Raw genomic sequence first — 16932 nt, 5'->3', positions numbered from 1 at the left:
TTGCTGCTTTATAATTGTAATTTTGCTACTGCTGTAAGTCGTAATATAAACACTTTTAGAAACAGAGGTTTGCCTAAGGGAGCATGACCCACAGGTTGAGACCTGCTGGTATGCGCAGACAGGGCTGCTAGAGAGACATCCTCTCCGGGGACAGGGCCGCCAGAGAGACACCCACGCCGGGGACAGAGCTGCCAGAGAGACACCCACGCCAGGGACAGGGCCTGCAGAAAGACAGTTTGGCAGTCTGGGTGCTCCCTGGTCCGTCCCCACGCAGAAGGGGTAATTAGGGTTCCGGACTTGGGGTCCCGAGAGTGTGGGCTGGAGACACAGGGGTTGGCCCCATTCGGACGACCATCACTTGTAAGTCCCCAAACCTCCTGAGGTGGAAGTTATGAGCTCTGGACGAGAAAACGCGGGCCAGAAGATACACGCGTTGCGGGAAAAGCCTCGAAGGTTGCCGACCCCTTAGGAAGGTAGGGCCAATCCAAGATCTGTACTCCTACCCACACCCAACGGCCGCCTGGGTCTGCTCGTCTGCTCCAAGAGATGGGCTGTTTGCCTGCTCCAGTCCAGAACCGGTGGGCGACGATTTCTAGGGCTGGTCGTTCACTACACGCTTGTGCCGAAGTGACGGGACCCCGCATCACCTCCCTCTGAACCGCACACGCAGCCCAGACACTTCTCACCGGACAGTGGTGACCAGAAGCCACGCGCTGTTATCCTCCGCCCACCAGGGGGCGCGTCTTCAGCACGGCGCATGCGCTTTCCCAGCTTCAGGAGGCGTCCTGCGCTCTCGCCGAGTCTTCCGCCTCGGTTGATCTTCCGGCGCGAAGGTCACGGACAAGATGGTGCCCCCTGTGCAGGTCTCTCCGCTCATCAAGGTGAGTCTGCTTCACGGTCGCTGCGCGGTGCTCGGAGCCCCAGCATGCCCCCTCTCCGCTGCCCTGGGTTAGCATTGCCCGCCCTCGAGATTACCGCTGTGGTCTCGAAGCGGTCCTTGCCCTGGCGACCCGTGCACCCCCAGCTTCAGTCCTCCCTTCCCCATCCTCATCTATCTCCGACCCCTGCCATCCTGCGGTCCCCGCTTAGTGAGCCTTCTGCTTTGACGTTTGGTTCTGCAGTTCGGCCGATACTCCGCCCTGATCCTCGGCATGGCCTACGGCGCCAAGCGCTACAGTGAGTTTGGGGGCCGGGAGTATGGGATTGCGGATGACACCTGGCTTTGTAGGACCGCTTGGGCCTGCAGCTCCTCGGGAGGGAGATGACGCTAGGCCCACGGGGGGGCGGGGGGGGTGGAAGCAGCTACCCGGAGGTTCTGGAATCAGCTTTTTCACGGAGCAGATTTTTTAGGGAAGAAGCTAATTGCTTCCACTCCCCAGGTTACCTGAAACCTCGGGCAGAGGAGGAGAGGAGAATAGCAGCGGAGGAAAAGAAGCGACTAGATGAGCTGAAACGCATTGAGAGAGAACGGGCGGAAGGTATGGCATTTAGCCCTTACCCTACCCTGGGCTTTCTGGAAGTAGCTGCCTCTTAGTAGACGACCGGCCGCCTCTCATCTCGTGGCGTTTGTGGCTGGTGCTGTTCTCTGTGGAGCCCAGCGAAGTGTGGAGGCCATGCTGCCCCTTCTTTTTGGAGGCATCTGCGAATGGCACTTCCTTCAGAGAGGCTACTGCGCTTTGACCACTCTGTACTTCCTGCAGATTCTAGTCAGGTGGAAAGGGGAGTGGGGATGCAAGGGATGGCTTTAGTGACGAAGTTAGGTTCTCTTAGAGTCTGGATTGTTTAAAACTGAAATCCTCAAGTCCTTGTAATGTGTGCATAATGTGTGACATGGTCTCTTCTCACTTTTCAGCTGAAGATGACAGCATCTTGAAGTGATGCACCAGTGAGCTTGCCTTTCTCTCGTCGCTGAGGATGAATAAAGCTTTGCTCTATAATGCTCTGGCTTCCTTTCTTTATTGCTTTGGTTGTTTGCCTCTAGGTACCAGTTCCCTGGTTGTGTCCTGGGTTTTCCTCAGATAGGGACAGAGGGGGTAGTGGGTTTCAAAGGAATTAATAATGACCCAAGATACATAGAGTGAAGCTCAGAAGATGTGAGTGTTACAGGATATTTGACCACACTGTGAACCCTGAGATTGTGTTATTTACCAGAAAAACCTGTTTTGAGTTGTGGTGTCACTCAGCCTTAGCACACTCCTTTAATCCAAGAGCTCTCTGCTTGAATATTGTAAACAGAATTAAATAAAGTCAACCATTGTCAACAGTTGGAGCAAGCAACCAGTTGGTAGGAAGTGAACATAGGATTATTAGGAAAAGAACAGGAAGAGGAAGTCAGGAGGATGGATAGAGAGGTGCACAGGAAGTAGAATAGAGGGACCATCAGTTTGAAGGGGGTTGTTTGAGAAAGGTATTCCTTCTGGGATGTCCGCTGATGAGGAAGGTCAGCTGGGTCCTTTCTCTGCCTCTCTGAACTAGCAGGCTTTCCCCCCAGCATCTCGAAGGATTGAAATGTTGTTTGAAAACAGCATGTGAATACAGAAGGGTGCAGTAAGGCCAGGTTGGGACTCCTGGGGTGCCAGGGTAACAGTGGCTTTCACTCCTGGTTGCAGCTTGCTTGGCTCTGCTCTGGTGGCTTCTGCTTTGGTCAGCAGCTCAGGCCCTGTACAGGAGGACAGGTAGGTGTCATAATAGCATGGGTTTTCTGTTCCAACTCACAATTCTCCTCTGGGTCTTGGAAAGTGACCTAAAGCTGAGCTATTCAAGTAGGTTGTCCCTCCTCAGCTGACACCTGGGTTCCTGTGTGCCGACAATGGTAGGCTAGTTAATCACCTGGGAAAGAGGGAACCTCAGTTGTGGGCATATCTGAAGGATGTTTTTTTAGTTGATGGTTAACGGAGTGTCCAGCACACTCTGGCTGGTTCCACCCCTGGGCAGATGTTCCTGGGTTGTTAAGAAGACAAGCTGAAAACTGGGCATGGTGGCTCATGCCTTTAATCCCAGCATGAAGGAGGCAGAGGCATGGATCTCTGAGTTCAAGGCTAGCCTGTCCTACAAATCCAGGAGAGTCAGGGCTGTGTTACACAGAGAAATCCTGTCCTAACCAAACAAAGGAAGCAGAACAAGCTAGTAAGATTTTTTTTTTTATTCCTGCTTCTGCTCGAGTTTCTGTCCTGACTTTCCTTAGTGACAGAGCATGATGGAGACATGTAAACCAAATAAGCCCTTTACTCCTGAGTTACTCTTGGTCATGGTTTCTCAGTAGTCCTGCAAACTAGAAGTTACTGCTTCTTCAGTTTTATCCCTTGACATTTTCTAGGTTTAGAGCCTTTTTTTTTAAGGTGAGGTGACCTACAAACGTAATAGAAGCGGCCTTATATTTGGTTTTAGAGGCTGAGTGAGAAGCTTTTTCCCGCCACTCCCCATAAGTTGTATCCCACTGATTGGGATCTGAGGGTTAAATTTGGAGTCCCAGGAGTCCCAACCACCACCCAATGCTAAAGGCAAACTGCTGGATGTATTCTCTTCCCAGGAATGGCCCGTCCAGTTAGTGTCCTCCAGGCAGGACAACACATTCACTGGGACTCCCATGAATTTGTTCTCTGCCAGACAGTGCACATTTCAAAGGTTACTGTTAGGAGGGCCCATTGGGCTGCCTCTGCTTTACCTTCCAGGCTCTGTACAGCGTGAACAAAGCTGCCGGCCGCCTCCTTCGTTAGGGTCCCATCCGGGCATTCAGTACAGGTTATTTCCATGCAGGCAGCTTCCATTTCATCTCGGCTCTGCCCACAGCCTTGACCCCGCAGAGTTTCTCAGTGCGTCAGATAGGATGTGCCCCCAGATGATGCCAGCTTGTGTAAAACTGGCAAGTTAGTGTCTCTTCTGGCTTTCTGCCACATGGTTAAACTAAAGCAGATGGGACTGAACACCTAGGTACAAGGGTAGAGCTCTGATTCCAGGTACAATTCATAGATCCTTTATAAAGATCTCTGTGGGTACTTTATCAAACCAGATGAATACACCAGTTAACTTAGTCATAGTTGGCTTTAATTTGTAAAAACACCTTTAAGATTTCAGAATATCCAAAGTTAGGTTTGATCATTTTTTTTTCCTGTTTCTAATGTCTTATACCAAACTGCTATAGGCAGAGTCCATGTCCAGTGGTGAGTGGCAGGAGGTACCGGAAGCCACTAGATAGGTCTTACAGGATACAGCAGGTTGATGACTTGGGTGCTGGACCACCATTGCAAATTTCTGTGCCCACTGCAAGAGAAGATAGACTGTGAGTGGCGGCTTGGTCTGCCATCTATACCCAGTGTCCTCTATCAGCTCCTGTAGGTTCTCCCTGCGGGGGCTGAACTAGGTCTGTGGCCAACCCAAGCCGATTATGCTCAGCCTTGCTTAGTGCTTGAGCCTCTGCGGTCACTATGCCCTGATTAGCTTCAGTCCTGACCTCCCATGACCCAGAAGCTGTGGTCTCACAGCTTCATTATTCAATGTGGTCTCACAGCGGCCCTGGAAACCCCAGGTCCAGGGTAAACAAATGGTAAACAAACCCTGGAAAAGATAAGATGGCTTCTGATCTGGAGATACAGGGTAAGCTATGCCAACTTAACTCTTGCTTAGCTCGCTAATTTTGCTTTTGCCTTTTTGTCGTGGTTCAGGTTTTCTCTTGCTTCTGAGGATAGTTGGCAGGGTGGGGGAGGGGGGAGGTGGTGATTTCAGGCTTGTGCTACCACACCTGGTAAGAACTACTACTTAGTGGATCAGGGCTAATAGTTCAGTAAGCTTACTTCCCCTGTATAGGAATATATTAGCAAATGTTTCAGTGAGAGCATTTCGGTCCAGTCTATGGTCTACAGCCATGCCCCATGAGGGACAGGGTAGATGGATGGGACTCTCAGCCTCAGCTGTCGGGCTGTCTCAATTAGCTGCCTTTCTGATTGCATGGTGGTTCTCTACCATATTACAGCATTGACTTAGGGGTTAACTATGAGCTCATCCTGGTCCTCTATTAGCCCAGACCTTTCTTGGCTGCTATTCTGTCTTCTTCCTTCTTCTTTTCTTCCTCCAGGGCCTTGACTTTGGCCTCATACTCATCAGCTAGAGCTTTCCACTCCTTTCTGTTATTTTGCAGTCGGTCAAACATGGGCAGGATCTCTTCATGAAACCGAGAAAATTCCTAGAAGAAACTGAGAAGTCACTCGCCGCTCCACAGCCCCTGAAGGACTCAGATGGCAGCTCTTCAAGGCCTGCATTTCCCTACCGCCAGACTCACCGGCCTGCGGAGGCTCTAGAGTCAAGGAGCTATATTTTGGCTATAGGATTCTGATACCTAGCATATTTTATTTTGAGAGTCACAGGGACAGTGAAGTGAAGCCAGCCTTTCCCCTCCCACCCCCCCAGCACTGTGCTTGTAAGATGACCACTCTTAGCACTGGTCACTGGGCAGCAAAGACTGATCCCTAGATCATATGATCTGTGGCTCTACAGCACAGCACAGGCCCAGCGTGAGCTTGATTTCCTACCCTTAGCCTATTACACTTGGGGCTGGCCCCAGGCAGTGTCAGCTTCAGTTGATCACCGTGGGAGAGAATCGCTAAGATGTTCCCTTTCCAGAAAACCCCTAAGGAGGAGGTCAGGATAGGAACTCCTATGAGAGGGAGCTCGTGGATGTATTCATGATACAGTACTAGCAGCATGAGCATCCCCAGAGCAGAGAATGTCACCTGCAGGCGGTTTGGAAGCGGCAAGCCCTACAGCTGCCTTCAGGTGATGTTACTGTGTGGAGGAAGACAGTGTGGGTGTCTGTTACCACTGGGTACACCAGAGTGCTGTGGAGCCTGGGTGTGGTGTACATCACGTGAGGATACTGTAGTCAGGGCTATGTTGTGAGTCTCCAAGTTCCTGTCTCATGTCCTATGATCAAATATCAGAGCTCAAAGACTGGGCAGTGCCAAGCTAGTGGGAACATACTTGGTGCTTCTGAGGGACAGCCATCAATTTTGGGACAAACCATTGGCTGGGCAGGTCGAGATGGGTGTTGTGTTGGTCTCCCTATCCACCCTATTGGATAAGGGGGGAGACCACCCAGATGTCTCTGTAAGGCCCCTGCTGGGTCTGCCCACTCCGTACTCATTGTTGGCCAGTCCACCCAGGCAACACAGAACACTTCTGCTGCGCACCTTGTACACGAAAGTACACACAAAGTCGATGAAGCCAACTTGCAGCTTGGGGAGCTCGGCTGCTTTGTTCCGGTCCATCATGGGCTTGTGAAGGAAACACAGGCAGATGACATGGTGCTGCCTGTCCCTAGGAGCCTGCTATCTGGCAAAGGCCTCGTACTTGCTGAGTCTGTACCTTGCCTAAGACCTGCTCCAAACAGTTCTTTACATTAGCTAGCGCTGGCTCGGAAGTAAGTGGTCAAAACAACCCTACGTGGTTCCCGGTTCCTGTGGAGGTAGATCCCATCCCTGGTTGGCAGTGGGTCCTGCCCCTAACCATGACTGCCTCACTGTCTGTCTTGCCAGGGACTACTACTTCTCCCCCCATCCCCTAGGGCTGCCCTTCTCAGAGCTGCCCTCCCTGGACTGCCCTGCCTAGTAAATGTTCTCCGCACCGGCACAGACCCTAGGTGCTCTTGCTTGTGTGCTACAACCTGGATCTTGCGATTTTTCATAACTTCTACAAGATGCCAAATTCCCCACAGTCATGCTGAAGGACCTCAGAAATCAAGATTAAGACTCTAGGACCTAAAGTCCCCGAGGCCTGGAACACTACCAAGCACTCTGACCATGTGTCAGGATGGAAGATTCTGGGAGCAACACTCACAATGGGTTGTTGATCCAAGACAGTCCTCTCCAAGTCTCCTTGTTCCCAGAACTCAGCAGCCACCAGAAGAGCGACCTGAGCACACACAAAGGTTAGAGGGGGCTCTATGTTGAGGAGCAGCACACCCCCCCCCCCCCGTGAGGCTCTGCAGGCAGTGTTCATATGGTGCCTTTCACTGCTGTACCCAGGCATTACTTCAAAAATTAACACCATCTCCCTGTAGCTCCCAAGGTGCAAACCCGGGGTGGCCTGTGAAGGGGTACTCTAGGGCCAGACGGCCATCAGTCCTGACCTTGCTCTGGACTTCCCAAGGCTTGGTGATAGCAGACAGGTCACATGCCGTCATCATCATGGCCCTGTGGACAGACAGAGCAGACTATGTGTTCTTCTGAGCCGAGAGTGAGCTACATTTTCTCAGTAACTCTGGGAGACAGTCCTAGGGAAGGTGCTGGTCCTGAGTTACCCATCTTGCAGGTGAAGAAGGGGAAGTGAAGGAGAAGCAAGTGATAATCCCGGGTGCTAAGGAAGGCTGTCTGAATTCCGTGCTGATGCCCATGAATCTCAGGACAGACTGAGAGAGTGCCTTCATTCAATTTCTAGAGAACTACTCTTGTTCTGGAGTCTCCTGGCCCTGGGGTTATGGAGGTCAGCAGGAACCGGCCAATAGTGGACCATCTCCTCACATGACAATCTCCTTCCGCGTTGTCTCTAGGGAGAGGTACTCAATCCAGCTCTTCTTATCTTCATAGTTCTTGGACTCATCCACAATCTTCTGGAACATTGTTCTCTTCCTGGTCCCAAGAAGGGGAGGAGTCAGTGACAGACTGGTCACAGTGATCTTTGCATGAGGCCCCGCCCACACCTCCTGCCTCTGGCGCACTCTTACTTGAAGTAGAGGGCCAGGTCAGTGGCGATGATGGCGATGTCCATGAGGTGAATCACATGCTCGTGCTGCCGCCGGTTCAGGTTCTGGTAGATGTTCAGGCTCTGTGGGGACCAGCAGTTGGTGTCAGGTTGCAGCACATGTTGTCCGTGGTACACTTAGTTTTGACTCTCAGGGCCTACTCTGTTCCCTTCACCCTAACCTTGCCTTCACTCATGTGACCCCAGGTCAGTCTCAGGGCTATTTCTCCAAGCAACGCTAGCCATCCCTGTCCTTCCTCGGTGTCTGTCCTGTGCCCGGGAGGGTCCTGGCTCAGATGCCTTTGCCCATTTCCGTGATCTTTTGTACCCTCTAGTGGCCATTCCTGGCTACTGCCGTCCTGAAAGCAGTTCCCCCACCACCACCACCCCCGACACCCCTCCCGACACCCCCCCCACCCCCCCCACCCCCCCACCCCGTGCGGGAGCATCTACAGATGCGATACTCCAGCCACACTGCCCAGCGCCTGCTGCTTGTTTGCCATCGCCCGGAGGAGAACCAGCATCATATCAGGAACAAACCTCCTCTGCCAACAGAAACTTCCCAAATTCCAGGTGGTGCCTTTCCAGAATTGAGGAGCCATGTAACTTAGCTAGAGGGTTCTGGGATCTGTTGTGAATTTTATTTAAAAAGAAAACACACCAAAATGTTAGAAAGCAGTAGAATGAGCTTTCTGACCCATCTGGCCTGTGCCTTCAAGGTGTCCCATCTCAGTATTGATTGGCAGACCGCGGACCCTAAGGGCACGATTTATGGTTTACCATGCCCACCGCAGGCCTGCCCTCCCCACAGCCTACTTCATCTGGTACAGGTTGTTGGTGCCGCGATGGTCGATGTCGTGGCACAGGCCAGCTGTCACCATGGCGAAGGCCTCCAGGTCTGTGTAATAGCTCTTCAGTTTGCCTGTCTGTGGAGATAGGTCCAGTCGTGGGGCCCGCCTCTGGCCCAGTGTTCTGGCTCCAGAAGGCAGGGGTTAAAGGGGAGGCGGGGCTGGCCCAAACCTATCTTTTTGCCCACGCTAGTCTCCTCCACCCAGTGCTGGGACTGGGAAAGCACAATGGGCACCTTTGAGCAGGAAGGTAGTGAGCTATGGTCTTTGGCCCAGCCCTGTGGGTCATCTTGCCCCATCCCATTTCTATACATACCATGAGTAGCGTAAACATGGTCTGCGCTACATTGAAGCCATGGCGCCAGTTGTGGTAGGTGATTCTTCGATAGGCTTTGCTGACAGAGAATAGGAACCGCACCAGGACCTGGGGGAGCGGAGGACATGTGGGCTCTGGAGGCCACACGAGTCTAGACAACACCACATGAGTCCACCCAGCCTCTCAGGCTGCCTGAAGCAGAGCTTGTCATGGCCATTTCCCTACTTCTGTCTTGTTGGCCTCAGAGCCCTTGCTCCTTGTTCCCATTGGGAAGAGCTCTCACACAGAGCTAAGGACAGCTCCCGCCATTGGAAATTTGATGACTATCCCCATGGTCCAGAGCCACAATGGGAAGAGGATCACTGGGATGTGAGATATTTTGAGAATCCCAAGAGAAACAAAAACAAAACCAACCAACCAACCAATCAAACAAACAAACAAACAAAAAACCCCATCCGTTTTAGGCCTGAATGTTTGACTGGGTAAGATATGTGGCCTGTGAGCAGAAAGGTGGGGCCCATGGACATTTTCTTCAGGCAAGAGAATGCAGGCTAAGGGAGCCCTTTACTACTTCCATCATGATAGTTAGGGTCAAATATTTTTATTCATTTACTGTTTTTAATATTTTTTCTGTTCTGTTTTCCTTAGAAACACCAGCCTGTCGCTCCTGCTTTCTGAGGAGTATGAGAGATTATTCATTATTCATGCGGGCTGTTCAGACACAGAAAGATGCAGGGCAGAGTGATAAACCCATGGGGAGAGCAGAGTGGCGGGGCTCTGAGCTCTTCCCTTCCTCCCATTGGTGCGCCCTGAGAGGCTCCTGTAAGCAAACCTAAAAAAATGCTATGTGTTTTCTATTCTGGAAAGCAACTGTTGAAATTTCCTCAGGATCCTATGACAAACTCCCTATTTCTCTATGATGTCCTAATAAAAATGTTGTTTGGAATACTTAGTAACAAACTTTCCATCCATCCATCCACCCACCCATTCATCCATCCATCCATCCATGCATGTGTCCATCCATCCATCCACCCATCCATCCATGCATGTGTTCATCCACCCACCCACCCATCCATCCATTCATCCACCCATCACTTATTTTAAGTATATTTACCAAGTGTACTTCACTGGTTCTGTGATACATGTGTTTGTCATCAACATTCTCCATGGAACTCATGAGCACCCTCCCCCATCTTCGGGGGATACGTAACTCTCTTAGGGGATATGCAGCCCTTAACCACCCTTCCATCTCCTCTTATTCTGGACCCTCCAACCATATCTCCTCACCTCCTGGGGAATCTGGAACTTGCGGACTACACCCAGCTCATAGTACATCTGGATGCCACATTTGACTAGCTCCAGCTCCGTACACTCCAGGTCAGAGAAGTGGAACTCATAGATGTCAAACTTGGTAGGCCCTGGAAGTTCTTCCTTCTGTAAACGATTGTGGGCTGAGGGAAGCAGGCCTACTACACCCCCACTGGTTCTTAAGCTTTCTTTTCTCTGAACCCTTGTCCAGACATACACCTAGGAATCTCTGGTGATGTCTGCCTTCTACTTACTCAAATTTATAGCTAGGTCACTCATATTGTCCCAACCTATCTTATCCTACTGTTTCCTCCCACCTGGTGACCTGACAGTGAGATGCTTGCCTGGCTTTGTAGCAGTGATGTTGAAAAAGCAAACCATAAAGATATATGCACAAAAAGTTACAGAGGCACAAACATGGATTCAGAATACCCATATTTATGCAGAGGCACAGATGTACACACTTGCAACACTCAAAGCCAGTGGTGTTTAGAACTCATTGATACTAATAACTCCAAAACTGTTCAGTAGGATGAACAGCTCTGGTGATTCTGAAAAATCACACAGGTGACAGAAAAAGGGGTTTCCTTGGGAGACACACAAACATGTGTCTACACACGTGCCTACACATACATGTATGCACACTCAAGTACACACAGAAGAATGGACATCACACAAATAAAGAAATATCTAAACTAGGGACTGCAGCACAGATGGACACTTGGCCCAAGTTGTCCCTGCAGAAGGTAAACATGGGTAGTTCTGGGAAACACAGAGGAGACAGGAAAGCAGGCAGAGACGCTCAGCAGGGCAGATAGCGAGGAAACTCCGGCTGGACACTCGTGGAGCCAGTACCGTGACCTCTGCTGGAGAGCGTTGACATGCCTACACATGAGAGAGTGCTGTGTGTACCCAGGCTCTCTCTGCCGTTCATGAGAGCAGCTTGTGACCACTGGAAGCAGATTCTCACCAAGATCTTCCCCAGCTCGTCCTCCTCGCAGTCAGCGGGCTCTTTCCCCAGGCGCTCCCTTGTTGGCTAAGAGAGAGCAACAGGTGAGTTGCGGGACTGAGTAATAGGTCACTTCCGCCTATATGACAGAGCAGCAGCATCACCCACACCCGAGCGGTAGGCTGAAAATCTCACCCTCACCCCAGGAACGGGAGAGCGACAGCAACACATTCATTCCACAAACGTAACACGGCTTCATTGCCCTCCCCCCCACGGGACAGGATGATAGCATCGTCTTCACCCTGTGACTATGACTGAGGGACTATTAACCTTCACACCAGTGTACAGAATAGCAGTACACTATTATAGCCATGCCCACCCGTAAGTGTGTCAGCGGTGCTATCACCTCTACCCACGTGACAACGACAACATCATTTTCTACTCTGAATGTAATAGAATGATGGTGTGCCATCAGTGAACGTGTTGGACACAGGGATCCTGATCACTGAAGGGCGGCAGTTTCCCTGTGCTCAGACATTCTCCACTCCAGACACAGGTAGTAAGTTCCTGCTGACCCCGACTTTCCTTCCTTTCCCTGTGCTGTCCTAGTGACACACCTGGATTCCAGATGGAATACTGAGATGGAAGGCTCTAGCACACATGCTCACTGCCGAGAATGGGGCCCAGGGACAGTGTCTGGGCTATACGGTATGTAGCATCAGGGTTAGACCTAGCCATTGGGCCCCAGGGATAGGTCCTTATCACCAAGCTCCCTGCCTCCCCTAGACGCAGGGGCCCCATCGCATGCCAGGTACAGTACCAAGATGGTCTGGATTTCGTCTTTGTCGCATCTCACATGGTACAGAACCATGTCCTGGGCGATGTCCTTACGGTTCTCCAGCTTGTTCATCTTGTCGTAAGTGTCTGTGTTGAGCACTGACCATCCCAGGAACTGTGTCAGAGACTGAAGGGAGGCAGCGCTGTAACCCCGTTAGCCATGCGTTCCCGAGAGTGCTAACTACGCGCTCCACCCACGGCTCTCAACGAGGCCCCCAGAACTAGAACTTTGGGAACTACCCTTGTTCAGCTGTGTGTGGAGGGACAGTGCTCACCAGCATGGATGAACCCCCCTTGTCCACAGAGGTCACAGGGTTTTTACCTCCATGAGAACCTCATCCTGATCGTCAAAGGGCTTCCCGTCTTTCCTGTTGTAGAAGGTTGCCACACCCACAATCTCCTCCTTCTTGTTGACAATGGGCATGGAGAGAACATTCTTGATCATCCACCCAGAATCGTCCAGGGGCCCCTCCTGCAGGGAGCAGAGAAAGAACTAGGCTGCTCCAGGTGTGGGCTGCTGAGGACTTGGTGCCTGGGAGCAGGGCAGACCTCACTTTTTCTGTCCTCAAGCCATGCTAATGGCTTGAATGCAATCTCTTCACTCTCACTTGTCTGTAAAGTTTATGGTCATGGGATTTGTGTCATAGTTTTCTGGGCTGAAGGAGGCTATTTTCCCACCACCTGGGTGTGCAAGCGCTCTAGTCCCCAGGAATGCTTCCAGAAGTACTGAGAAGCCTTGCTCTTAAGCCCTTACTAACTGCTCAACAAATAGATCCACATTTCCATCTTATGCTGGACTTTGAACACTATGTAGTTGGTTCATTCTGTTTTCCAATATGAAATATGGATAGTACTTTTTTGGCCAGCTCCTGCATGAGACTGTTAGTGATGTTCCCGCACACAGGACCTCTTTCAAGAAAGCACTATGTGGCCCTAGGCATGTTTGTCCAAACACCTGAAGAAGACAAGTGAGCAGAGACCCTCTAAACCCTCCTAGTCCAGCCCAGAAAAGTTCAGCTAGACAGGTGCAATCAAGAGATAGCAAATAAAGTTCCACTGAATCCTGCCAAAATTGACTGAGCCCGCAGATTATCTGACCTCTGCTGAACACAATGAAGACCAACTTAAACCAGATGAACCCAGAGAAGATAACGAAGACCAGCCTGATCATCTGACAGGATCCACTTAGCCCAGAGAAGCTCTGAGTCTAGCCAAGATCAGCTGAGATCAGCTAAGGTCAGCTGTGACTAGATAAGCTCACCTGAGTCTAACTGAGCCCACGTAACACCAGCTCAGCTGTAGACAAAAGCACATGCACACGGATCTTACATGGTTTCTCAGTCACTGGGGCGTTTAGTTTTCCTCTGCTTTTTGAGACAGAATCTCACTCCTTAGCCCAGGTTGGCCCTGGGATAACTTGCAGCAATCCTTCTGCCTTAGCCTTCTGAGTGCTGAGATTACAGGTGTGAGTGAAGTTGTTTTATGTATTTATAACATAGACACACAGGTATGGCCGTGTGTGCATGCAGAGCTCCATGCTCCGTGTTTTCCTCTATTGCTTCCCACTTTATTTTCTGAGATAGTAGAACAGGAGCTCTCGGACTGGTTAGATTAGCTAGCCACTAAGCCCCCAGAATCATCTTGCCTGCTTCTCATCACCCGACCTAGTACTTGGAGTGCAGGTACATGCTACCAGCCTGTTTTTTGTTTGTTTTATTTTTGTTTTTGTTTTTTTTTTTATCATGGAGATCTTAACTCAGATTTTACACTTTCATAGAAAACACTTTCAGCCCCACAAAGTTATTCCTTAAGTGGAAAAACATAATTCAGCCTATCATTTCTGAAACAAAATATCCTCTTTTCTAGCAACATGCAGTTTCTATCAATGAGTAGGCAGATTACCTGAAACTTGAACATTTCATCAGCTGAAGCATTCATGATGTTACAGATCTGGAAAGGATGAGACCCAACTTCACTCTGAGCACGTGGACACACAGCAGAAGCTCTAGCCTACTTAGCCTGAACTATAAGAGAGGACGCGTCTAACTGGGCAAGGCGAGCAGCAGCCAGCAGGAAGAGCTAACGGGAGTTAGCAGGCCAGCAGGCACTGCAGCAGCAAGCACAGCCAAGGCCTGGAGAGGGCACTTACAAAGCCGCTTTCTGCTACATAGGTTGGAAGACCACTGGCCAGGGCCCAGTGGTCAGCCGGGGGTGTGCTGTGGGAAAAGAACAGATGTTAGAGGAATAGATACTTGGATTGTTAGATGAAACAGTTTCTGAGTTCACTTTAATCCCTTCTCTGAGCTCCGGTGGGAAAGGGCTAAGAAGCTGATGAGGACTGGAGGAGGCCAGGGTAAGGTTCCTTCTATTCTGCCATGTTGGAACTCCTTTGCAGGCTCTACTGAGGCTCCTGATTTCAGCTGGCCTCTGGAGACTCAGGGTTGGCTACCTGCTGTTCAGTCTGATACCTGAATCCTGCTCCCTGCTTGGAGCCTGTTTGGGATGACAGGCTTATAGGTTCATGAGGTCACTGGCCACATAAACAAAGGACCATTGTCCCTCTAGGCCAAATCTCTGTACTAGACTTCTCTTTGGGGTGTGATAGTGACCTCACCCTCCGGAGGCTTCACCTGCCAAGGCTGGGATTGTGGAGTTGCTGCTGATAGGACCATCTGGACAGCTCACCTGACTCTAGATATCTGCTTCAGATAGCTAAGTGCCTCAGGCTGGTCACCTCCCTGTTCATCTGCCCATGCTCCTCCTCACTGTCCCTGCTGGCTCTACACGGGGGCCCCAGAGATGGCCACTCCAGAGATTGGGTTTAGGGGTGGCCTATTCTGGGGTGAGCCACCTGTCCTACCCCAGCACTTACGGAATGACTTTGATGTCCTCTTTGCCATGGAGGATATAATCAATGACTTTGTAGAAGACAATTTCCTGAGAAACAAAACATGTCAGTGCAGGGGTTCCCGCTCAAGTTCTTGGGGGAGTCTTTGTTTAAAGAAAACGAGAACAGCTACCACCCAGACATACCCATGCGCAAGATGCACATCCACACATGATACATTTACAGCAGCCATGTAATTATGTATTCGTGTGTGCATGTATGTGTGCATGTGTATGTTGTGTATGTCCATTTAACTTCATGCCATCGGGGCCCATACTCTGCACATACAGTAGAATTCATGTGCAAGCGTGTCACAATATTTAGAGGAGCCCTGGCAAGCTAAAGCAGATCTAGAGAACCCGCCCTCACTGGGGCAGTGCAGGCCAATGAGGACAGGTAGGTGCTTGAGGCTCCACTCTTTCCTCCTCCTCTTCATGGAATTAGATCCAGTGTAGCGAGATTGTGGGGTGGTTGCCACCCATCAGCTTGGCTTACCCGGCCATCGGGTGTCCGTGGGCCTGAATACGGCTGGGCTTCTCCCATCAGCACAGGCCACACATCAAAGAATTCCTGGGAAGAGAAGACAGAAGGGAGCAGTCAGCGTGTGAGCTGGGTCATGCTGGGGAGGAGGCTCTCGAGAGTTTGAGACCTTACCTTCTCTTTGGTCATGTCCAGGAGGCCCACCGAGTACCGGTCACAGTTCAGATAGGCCCGGACAGTGTAGAAGGCCTTGTGGAACTGCCTTTCAATGTCTGTCAGCTCTTCGAACACCTTGTTGGCCGACCAGAGAAGTACCTGGAGGGGAGCCCACATGTTGGCCTGTGGCCCCACTTCTCTGACTCAGAAGCTTTGGGGTCCACTCGGACTTAGTGTCACAAACACTTCACACATGATTCCTGCCCAATCGGCCCTGAACCCAGAGGCACACTGACTGGTGGTGGAACTCACGGTTTTCTGTGAATACAGTCTTACCTGTGTCTTGACCCACGGCGACCCTGAAACCCCCTGGTGGGCGAGTTCTTCAGGCCTGCTTCGGTGGCAGCCCGACTCTTACTATCTAGTGCCGGCCTCGTGCTCAGTGAATGAGCAAATGAGTGGAAACTGGAGTCATTGTGAGCCCAAAAGTCAAGGATCTAAGCAGCTGTTTTTATCTACTCTGTGGTGAGCCCAGGGATCGCTGTGGTTTTCAGTGTAAACATCAGACACTTTAGTGTCTCCGCAGGGTGAATTTGTCTTTTTTAAAAAAATATTTATTTATTTTATCTATATGAACACTGTTTCCATACACAGCAGAAGAGGGAATCAGATTCCATTAAAGATGGTTGAAAGCAACCATGTGGTTGCTGGGAATTGAACTCAGGTCCTCTGGAAGAGCAGACAGTGCTCTTGACTGCTGAGCCATCTTTCCAGCCCAAGCAGGGTGAATTTGAAAGTGACTGTTTTGTTAATAGCCACAAGTCCTTGGCCAGACCAGGTTCAGGAGGCTCTTTCTGCAAGCCTAGGCCATGGTTCCCAAACACAAGTCTGTGGAATGTATCTCACCAGCCCAGTCAGTCCTCAGACTCACAGGGAGCCTGGTCCATAGCAGAGCCCCTTCTCCATGGGCCTTCCCTGTGGCTTCTTCCTGCTGGTTCTTCTTGGACCTGGTGAACTCACCTCCCCATAGTCCTCTCAATAGGAGGGAGCTCCTTCCAGTGCCCATCACCCGTGGGTGACACAGTCTTTGCTGCTGCAGAGGAACCCTATCAAGCCTTGAACGTTGGTCACTGGCTTCCAGATGTTCACATGCTCACACTTAATGCTCTCCACACTACTTGCAGTTTCCCAGGAGATGTGAATATGGACACTCAGAACTGCGTTTTCACCTTCACATCAGCGCCCAGCCCTGGAAGTCTTAACCACAGTGCTCAGCCCTGACACGCCAGTCCCTGCTGCCCAGGCCACCTCTAACACTCTGGCCCTGCTTCATGGGTGATGTCTGGTCATCCCTTAAGCACGTCAGCTGTCCTTCCCCACTACAAGCTGGGAGTGTGGCCACCATGCTTTGGTAGTCTTA

General features: G+C 50.9%; 2 protein-coding genes across 6 annotated transcripts in view; one reads left to right on the top strand and one right to left on the bottom strand.

Moving 5' to 3' along the window:
• The first annotated feature begins 724 nt into the window (after positions 1-724).
• Atp5me (ATP synthase membrane subunit e) lies at positions 725-1937 on the top strand. Its single transcript, XM_021645631.2, has 4 exons — positions 725-881; positions 1122-1176; positions 1380-1478; positions 1853-1937. The coding sequence occupies exons 1-4, from the start codon at positions 846-848 to the stop codon at positions 1876-1878; spliced, it is 216 nt and encodes a 71-aa protein (XP_021501306.1). The 5' UTR covers positions 725-845; the 3' UTR covers positions 1879-1937.
• A 2085-nt stretch (positions 1938-4022) lies between these two features.
• Positions 4023-16932, bottom strand: part of Pde6b (phosphodiesterase 6B) — a 57080-nt gene continuing 44170 nt past the window's right edge. For 3 of the 5 annotated variants that reach the window (XM_060381110.1, XM_060381108.1, XM_060381109.1), the window contains exons 6-24: positions 15531-15671; positions 15372-15446; positions 14862-14926; positions 14139-14205; positions 13892-13939; positions 12312-12461; positions 11973-12116; positions 11174-11239; positions 10183-10329; positions 8896-9003; positions 8548-8657; positions 8272-8359; positions 7715-7815; positions 7512-7619; positions 7121-7184; positions 6829-6903; positions 6183-6266; positions 5023-5179; positions 4023-4260 (exon numbers count right to left, since the gene is read on the bottom strand). In XM_060381110.1, coding sequence (XP_060237093.1) covers positions 4199-4260; positions 5023-5179; positions 6183-6266; positions 6829-6903; positions 7121-7184; positions 7512-7619; positions 7715-7815; positions 8272-8359; positions 8548-8657; positions 8896-9003; positions 10183-10329; positions 11174-11239; positions 11973-12116; positions 12312-12461; positions 13892-13939; positions 14139-14205; positions 14862-14926; positions 15372-15446; positions 15531-15671 — 1860 coding nt within the window. In that variant the 3' untranslated portion in view covers positions 4023-4198. The remainder of the gene's footprint in view (positions 4261-5022; positions 5180-6182; positions 6267-6828; positions 6904-7120; positions 7185-7511; positions 7620-7714; positions 7816-8271; positions 8360-8547; positions 8658-8895; positions 9004-10182; positions 10330-11173; positions 11240-11972; positions 12117-12311; positions 12462-13891; positions 13940-14138; positions 14206-14861; positions 14927-15371; positions 15447-15530; positions 15672-16932) is intronic. The other 2 variants (XM_060381111.1, XM_060381112.1) reach the window with 2 other exon arrangements.

Source organism: Meriones unguiculatus, chromosome 3, assembly GCF_030254825.1.
Source record: "Meriones unguiculatus strain TT.TT164.6M chromosome 3, Bangor_MerUng_6.1, whole genome shotgun sequence".
Lineage (NCBI taxonomy): Eukaryota > Metazoa > Chordata > Mammalia > Rodentia > Muridae > Meriones > Meriones unguiculatus.
The sequence above is the reverse complement of the archived record's forward strand: the minus strand, read 5'-3'. Positions and strand labels throughout refer to the sequence as shown.